The sequence below is a fragment of the Limulus polyphemus genome, unplaced genomic scaffold (genome assembly GCF_000517525.1).
Source record: "Limulus polyphemus unplaced genomic scaffold, Limulus_polyphemus-2.1.2 Scaffold4690, whole genome shotgun sequence".
Taxonomy (NCBI): Eukaryota; Metazoa; Arthropoda; class Merostomata; order Xiphosura; family Limulidae; genus Limulus; species Limulus polyphemus.
The window spans coordinates 50,958-59,972 of record NW_013670300.1 but is presented as its reverse complement, the minus strand read 5'-3'; the positions used below and the strand labels follow the sequence as shown (position 1 = coordinate 59,972).

The 9,015-nt window shown below is 31.7% G+C and overlaps 1 protein-coding gene across 2 annotated transcripts in view; it reads right to left on the bottom strand.

Annotated features, from left to right (window-relative positions):
* Positions 1-4,654: 4,654 nt before the first annotated feature.
* LOC106471545 (WD repeat-containing protein 91-like) overlaps positions 4,655-9,015 on the bottom strand; it is a 45,692-nt gene continuing 41,331 nt past the window's right edge. For both annotated transcript variants that reach the window (XM_022400159.1, XM_022400160.1), the window contains exons 16-17: positions 5,457-5,651; positions 4,655-4,942 (exon numbers count right to left, since the gene is read on the bottom strand). In XM_022400159.1, coding sequence (XP_022255867.1) covers positions 4,790-4,942; positions 5,457-5,651 — 348 coding nt within the window. In that variant the 3' untranslated portion in view covers positions 4,655-4,789. The remainder of the gene's footprint in view (positions 4,943-5,456; positions 5,652-9,015) is intronic.

Genomic DNA, 9,015 nt, shown 5'->3' with positions numbered 1-9,015 from the left:
CGTGGGAACGAATTTACGGAAAATCAACTAACGAACAGAGACGTAACAATATCTTAGTGGAGAGGTTTGTACGTAAAATATGTTATAAGCATAAAAATGTAAAAATTCATTAATATGTAATTTGATTAAATAAATAAATCAATAATATACAAATCTAGAGGGCGATGCGCACGCAACATACAGTCTACAGTGATATTTCACGTGTCTAGTGTTCCATAAGCTTTTTCTCTGCTGAAAAGTGTTCCGTGTCCAAAAAAGTTTGGGAAACGCTGATCTAACTAATTCATTTAGACAAATGGATAAAAATTCATAAGCATAAAAATAGACAAATCATAATTCTGCAAATTGCTAACCATGCAAAATCAGATAATATTAAAATGTTTCACTGATAAAGGTTCAAGTTACATTCCCAAAAAATATAAAGCCATTTCAACAAAACAGATTTTATTGTTTATAAGGTAGCTCCACAAATGTTACTTTACTCTCCAGAGTAGCTATTTACAAATAATAATATTTATATAAAAACAGGAGACAAACTTTTTAATTTTTCTTTTTTTCAATGAAAAACTATAGGAGAATAAAATGTAAATATACAAATTCTATATTTATTTGTTCTATTTGATACAGCAAACTTACTGAGCAGAGAATCATAACCATACATTACCCCCTTCAAATCAGATCCACAAACATTCTTATTATTTAAAAGCATTAAAGCTACATGAACTAAACACAGTTTATACAAACTCTTTCTCCTTCTCTCTCTCTCTACTGAAAAGCTGTAAAAATACTGAAAAATTGTCCACAAATTGAAACACCCATAGAGAATAACTGAGCTAGAATGGGCGAGTTACCCAATAAGGACCTTGTTTTGTAAATGCACTTCAAAATAGAAATATAAAATATTATGTATACATTTGTTCAGTCAGTATGACAGCTAAATATGTCACAATATCTAGAATGCATGATATTATGCATAAAACTGTTTTGCCACACAATTGGAACTAAACTATGTTGACAACGTTTTAGCAACACTGAGGTGACAGTTCTTTTTTTTGCACTTACCACACTAATTGTGATTTATTGCACAATACTATCTGCATCTTGGAAATAAAGAAGTAAATCAATCTTGAAGCTTTTCTGGTACAGATCTTACAATTTTATCAATGACATCTGACTCAATGTTTTTATTTTATGATATCTATTACTACATAAGTTCGTATTCACAGATATTAGTCAGAAATTATTAGCCTAACGGGATTAAACAGTTTCTCCAAGTGATGCATTGAAAAAATTGTAATTCTTCATCACGGTCCTGCCAAATAAGTAATACATTACCTGAGCAAAAAATTTAATAATATGGCCACGACCCTCCATGGAGAAAAGACTGGTTTTAGGTATTAAATAGAATGATAAAAGTAGTAGGAAATAAACAAATATTAATCACCTTAACAGCTTAAAAATTGTGGTTTCTAGGGCAATACCACAGAAACCAGCAGTAGTAATTACCTACCACAGATCAGAGATAATTATTTCTATGACAATATCACAGAATCTAATCATAATAAACCCCATAACAACAAGCTGGTCACTTTAGTTTCTAAATTACAACTCACAATTCATATATTACAATAATAATGAACTTTGACATATATATATATATATCTTAAAACGTATTGCAATCTGGAAAGTATTAAATTACAAATTATAAGATCATGATAGTACTTCCTGAGCAGTGAACAACTTGAAGTACATTTTCCAAACCTTTCACTGTATCCCACTCAAAAAACAGTTTTCTAGTTCTTAGTTCTTTATTAATCCAAACTGAAACATGCAGGTAATAAATAAAAAGAAGTAATATAGCTAAATGAGTTTATTAAATGTTTCTCACTTTTCTGCTTTACCTATTTTACAATAATGATGTTTGCTCTATAATGTATCTTCTCTTTCAGTTTACAAGTGTATTCTATTTAGTAACTCAAGAATTTCTTGGTAACCCAGTATGGCCAATGCAGTTATGTTTCATATGTAAGGCTTTCTTGACTTAATCTTCACATACACCAGTGTATGTGAATATTCCTATACCTTGCTCAATTAAAGCCCACCAAATACAATATTTTTTCCAAATCAGAAGTTACACTTTGAAAATAATGCATTTTTTTATACCACAAACTCTGCACAGATCAGAACTGTTCTCAGCAGATAATACATTTAAAGTAACCAGAACCCACATTCTAAAAGAATATTTTCCCCTAAATCATCGAAAGCCACACAGTGCAAATATCTATATTTTACTTAATCACCAGCGCCCCACAATGCAAAGAGTAGACTGTTTTATACAATCAAAGCCCATGATCTGCAAATAAAAACATGGTTTATCCATTTACTGGAACCTAAACATGCAGAGAATACACTGTTTTATACAATCAAAGCCCATGATCTGCAAATAAAAACATGGTTTATCCATTTACTGGAACCTAAACATGCAGAGAATACACTGTTTTATACAATCAAAGCCCATGCTCTGCAAACAAAAACATGGTTTATCCATTTACTGGAACCTAAACATGCAGATAATACACTGTTTTATACAGTCAGAACCTAAACTCGACAAAGAATAAAATATTTTAGAGCCCATGCTTCAAACTAGAATATCTTATCCAGTTGATGTGGACATTCTTTTTTTGACCTTACATATGCCTCAAGATCAGACAGATGCAACCCCAACACAGATACAAAGCCAGCATGAAACCAAGATTTAAACAGAAACTCACTACTATTGTATATAGAAATGATGTATACCCTGTCCTAACAGCATGAAACAAAGTTCAACCACTTTTACAAAAGTTAATGTAAAAAATTACAAACATCAAACGAGTTTTCACACTCTTATCATTAATGTCAATCTCTACCACATTATTACTCCTACAGCAATCATCTGCAAAATTAGGAAATCCTTCACTACTCCATCACACAAAAGTTTAACACCATACATTACATGTTTGTTGAGCTACTGAAGTACGGAGAGAAATTATCAAAAATATGAAAAAGGTTGGTAAAGAGAAAAAAAATATTTTTTCTAGTTGAGATGCAAATAATTTAGGAAAATTAGCTGAACACAAAGACATTAACTGTAAGAAAAAGTGGCATATACAACTTTAGGTAGGTTTCTGTGAGAAACAAAAAGAAGAAATACTGTAAGTCCAGCAGTTAATTAATTGTAAATTGAAAATTCTATGTGCTATAAATACTTACTTAAAATCATAAAACTTTTTTTACTGCTAACATTTATTTTATCTCCAAAAAACATATGCAATGGTTAAAACACTGAGAATTATAGTTATGATGAAAACTTTAAAAACACTGTATTATCCCAAATGCCAGTATTAATGACAAATCTCTCTGTAAATTGAAAAATCTTATTTTGTAAAACATCCCCGACTTTTAATATTTCTATTAATGTGACTTATAGCTACTTCTCACTAGCCCTGAAATATTTCTATTTGACGGGAACATTTATACAATAGTCAACTCTTCATTACAGATAGTAATTACCTTAACAAAATCTCTAATAATCTGATAATCTTCATATAACAGCCACTTTGTATACATCATTAAATAACAAAATCTGATATCTAGCATTCACACCAGGAATTATTCTGACATACTGACCCACAATACTATGGATAAATGTGACCCTACCCATCAATCCAGTATCAGTAAAATTTAAAGTTTCTAAAGCATTGGTATATTTGCTTTAACTCAACGTACAGCATTTAATGAACAAAAATGGGAAAAAGCAGTTTAGAACCAAGAATAAAAATCTATTTTGCAAGTCACAGAAACAAAATTAAAAATTCTGGAACCCAAGCTCAAAGTTATGAAATGAAACTAAAATTATTTTGTGAACAAAAAGAAAAGTTATTAAACCTAAACTTCTATAAACTAGAATGAAGGTTTTAGAATCCAGACTAAGAGCTCTGAAAAAAAGACAAAGTTCTGAAACCTAGAAGGTAAGCTTCAAAACCCAAAACTCTGAAACTTCTGTATTTAGAACCTATACTAACAGTTTCAGAAACTATACAAAAAGTTTTAAAACTAATCAAAGCATATGACCAAAACTATAAGTTGTGAGAACCTAGATTAAATGTTCCGACACCATATCGAGCCTACACATTCTGACAACCAAGACTAAAAAAAGTTTTGGAACCAAATTAAATGCATAAAACATTAAAACAAAAGTACACTTCAAGCCAATTTTGTAACAGCAAAGAACAATGAAAACATGAAATTTATAATTTTCTATGGTGAGTATAATAATTTTTGTGTACTAAGAGAAACTATACTTTGTTAAATAATAATTCTAATACAAAGTTAATTTCTGTGTTATGTGAGAACTAGTCCAATAATAAAAAAAGACTGTTCATATTCTACTGTGTAATACCTATAAGTATTAGGAAGGCAAATTTAAATTTTTTTACTCATAACTTTACATTTACAGGAATTTGAAACCTCAAAACAAATATTTTTTTTTTACTTGAAAAATTTTTGAAATGAAGCCAATGTTAACAATAAATGAGTATTATTGGAATTCTAAAAAATCACAAAAAACAATTTTTGAAACACTACAACTACTAGTTTATTTAACCTAAGTAAATTTATATATATATATATTTATATCTTAAGAGACATTGTATCTCTCAATAACAAGTCACCTAACACGACTTATCTTAATTGAAAGCTCTTGAGTTGCATCATACAACATAAATGGTTAATATAACTAGTAGCATCATCACTGGGCAAGTAAAGTGGACACTATAATATGACCATCTAATGAACCAGTTATACAAGTCCCACAGTCCATTGGAGTTGACCAGTCTACAGTCACCACAGGCCACTTGTGTCCTCCAAGACTCAACAGAGGAGAAACCATACCACTGGTTAACTGAAACACGTAAGATAGTAACTTGAAGAACTGATAAAAAAGAATATATATATATATATATATATATAATTCACACTATGTATTGCAATCACACTTTGATTTTTGTTCTGTTTGTTGTTAAGCACAAAGCTAAATGATGGGCTATCTGTGCTCTTCACACCACAGGTATTGAAAACCCAACTTTTATGGTTATAAGCCCCTAGACTTACCACTAAGCCACTGGAAGGCTTAATTTTTGAAAAACAATCTTTGTAGGAATTAAAAAATAAACTTGAAGAATTTTAGTTACATATTATAAAAATTCTATAAATAAAAAGGTACTTCAAAAACTTTAAATTTTTTTAACTCCACTATACTTTTCAACCAAATATTAAATCCTCCATCTATCTATATATGATATGTAATGCAATAAATTAAACCAAAATCTATTTATATGCTTTTTTCAATTGCTTTTCTTTTGCATTTTTTGACAGATGTTTGTGAAAAACAATAGCACTTATATTTCTAATCTTACCTTATATACAATCCCTCCAGATCCTCCACACGTAAGAACATGACTCCCATCACAATCAAATGCAAACAATTTCCCAACAGGATGATGGCGATGAGTGGTTGGATGACCAGTGATAGTGAAAGGCCCTGTAGCACCACCATGAACACCAAGCTCTGATATTCTTTGTCCTGTCTTGTTAATACTCCACTGAACAAACTAAAAAACATTAGATTTTAAAAAACTGAAAATATGACTCTTTTATTGCTCTGGATATCCAGATAAGTTAAATGTTGCTGTATGCATATCCTACACAATTAAGTACACTTTAATTCTTCTACTCTTCATACTTTTTACAGAACGGTACAAGTCACACATTAAAGTAAGAAATTTTCTAGGTTTCTTTTTCAAGTGATTCGCTCTTGAAATATCTATACATACAGATTCGGAAACATAAAGTACTCCATTTATTATATGGATAATTCTTTGAAACTAAATATTTCATATTTACTGTTGGAACAATGTTTTTTTTTAGTCAAAATACATATATTTTCATTCAAAGTTTTTAGTACATGTTTGAGAGAGTTCATGGCAATAAATTTTGAAAGAAAGTACTCTAAATTCTCAGCTGAAAATAAATGTATACTTGAATATCACAGTAGTTTTAGTTCTAGATCTACCATCAAGTGCAATCTGATATGATATATATTGCTGTAACATGTTGTTGGTTTGCATTGTTTTGAGTCATCAACCTCCAGTCTCATTCATGTAACTTGTTTTGTAACATTATTTTTCTTTTAGTTCAATTTATAATGCAGCTTTTTTAAAAAATGGTATGGGCTCAGCATCAAAACTGGTTGTGACATCAAAATGTTTTTTTTCTATGAGTAAAACCAAAATACAGCTCTCATGTTTGCCAAAAATAAAAAGTGAATATTTTACTGTCAGCTTCTAATATGCTAAGGATGCAGAGCAATCTAGATATACATAAAGCAGCCTTGTCCATCTGTCTGCCTGGTGTTACAAGTTGTTCTGAAGAAGTGGCTGTACCAAATTTTATGAAATTTGATAGAACTCAAGTGGAACCCCCTAAAATTGAGCTGAAATAATTCAAGTTTGACAGCCATTTAAATGTACTACCTATATGTTGCAAGTGAGGATTCAACTGAGTGAAGATGTTGGCAGCAAGATACATGAAACCACTGCCAAACAAAAGTGATTTTTAATGCCACGCATAGCATGGGCACTTTGTATGTAGTAGCTCAAAATAGTGAAAGGCAACAGCCCCCTTTATAGCATTACTGGGTGCTTTTGTCAGTTTCTTATAAATTGACACCACCTGACAAAGAAACAGATTCTAACACATTTATAATAACATTCAGTCAAATTTTATCATCCACAAAACAACTGTTCCAAAATATAAACTTTCTATTATCAATAATTGGTAAATAATACTTCTGGTGTCTTTTGGATAGGTGAATCACCTGGATAAGAAGGGGATTAGAGCAATCTCAAGTGGTATTTAACTATTGGTTTCTTTAATGTCTGTGTAGTTATGTTATTCATCAGTATATTTTCATGCATTTTCCAAAATAGGTTTATGGTAATGGTATAAGTTGCTGTGCTTCTCTGCAACTTGGGATATATTTTATGTTGCACAAAGATGTTCCATGTTGTAGGCTATGTTTTATGTTAATTTCAAAGATATATGTCATATCACTAAGATATAATCATGAATAAGTCTGAGCCAACACTCAAAACTTGAGAAAACTGTGTGGCTATGATACATTCCAATTGAAGCACAACTTGTATCATGTCTTTTGGTATAAAAATCAGTCATGCATACCCTTTGTATGTAATATCTTATTATTTAGAATTCTTACATTAAGAAAAAAGAGCATAATTTCTATAACTAATAATACTGGAAGAAAGCTTAAACTGAATATTAAGAAATTGATATAATATGTAAATATACAGATTGGGCCATTCCTCAATAAAAGAAAATAAATGTACAAGTAGCATGATAAGCCTTTCTTTGTAATTCAGCAGTATTTGCATGATCACTGAAACAATTTAACACTACAAATGTTCAAAGAGCCCAACACCATTGTCAATGCATATGAGACAATAACATCCTTACAAAAAGATGCATTAAATACAACAGAACTAGTAAACTTAGTATCTTTATGATGAATTTAGTCAATTTACTACAGCTCAGCATTTATAATGCATTACAAAGTATAGGAATTGTCAAAAACCATATAGATCTCATACAAACTACAGGAAAAAGACTGGTACTTACTCAATACTTCAAAATATTCTGAACAACTTCTTTAAAATCACAAATTTTAAACAAGTATATTTTAACGATAAGATAAAAGAAATGATTTGAGTGCTTTCTGTTATCACAGCTAATTGTGGATTTTGAATAAGTATACCCTGGGAGGCAACATCAACTGCCTAGTGGGATTTGAAAACAAAATGAACATGAGGAATGAATGAGCAGAAGAATTTACTTATCTGTTACAGGGGCAGGATTATTTGAAGAATGGTCATAGGTGGAAGTCTGTATACTACTGGAGACGAGACAGCCAAATGGTGGAAATAGTGTAAGATGAATGAGTGTGGGATATTACACTGCCAGCCAGAGAATCTTCTCAAGCTGTTGATAGGGAGATGCCAGAAATGAATCTGGTGAGAGAAGACACAGAATGGTCGACAGCTAACCACACCCAAGAAAGAGTAAAAGATCGAGATGAGTTGGAGGATCCACCTGGTAAATGTGGAAAGAGAAACAAAAGAAAAAATGGTGTCGAGAACCCAAAAAGAGGAAGTATTGGAGAGATAAAAACAGACAGCCAGGACCAGACACAAGAATTTGTCCAGAGCAGAATGACCATAAATAACAAATGAAGGGAAGAAATGGTCAGGGTAGAGAAGAATGCACAAGCAGTGGAAATGGATTCAAATGGAGTTGGTAGGATAGTCTGAACAATGAAGAGTACTTGAAAGAAGGAGAAGGAAAGAAAATTAAGAGAGAAGCAATAGAGGGAAAGCATCAAAGGGTTTGAAAAGGATCAACAATAAGGGCATGAAGAATGTCATTCAATTCCCAATCAGGCAATGGAGTAGGAACAGAGGATATGTACAGTAGTGAGGAGTGTAAGAGAGGGGTAAGGACAGAGGAGGGAAAAAAAACTATGTGAAATCAGGGAAGGCAGGATGTATTAGACAGAGCATCCCAAGACCCCGCAACAGTAGAAACAGACAAGCCTCAGTCAAATAGCCATGAAAAGAAAGAGGTAAGTTAATGTAAGGTAGATCAGTCAGGGGAGGAAATGACGAAGGAGAAGCCAAAAGAGAAAAGCCCATTACATCTGTTGGTAAGCAGAACAGGTGGAAGAATGATAGAGATAGAAGAGAAATAAGGCTACACATATGGGAAATCCAGGTTGATAGGCAACAGGCCAGACAATCACACATGCGAAGAAGGTATGACATGTAGAGATGAAAAAAAAAAAAAAAAAAGACATCGAAGGTGTACCAAAAGGGACAGAAATGTGGAAAGAGGAGGTTTGGTCGA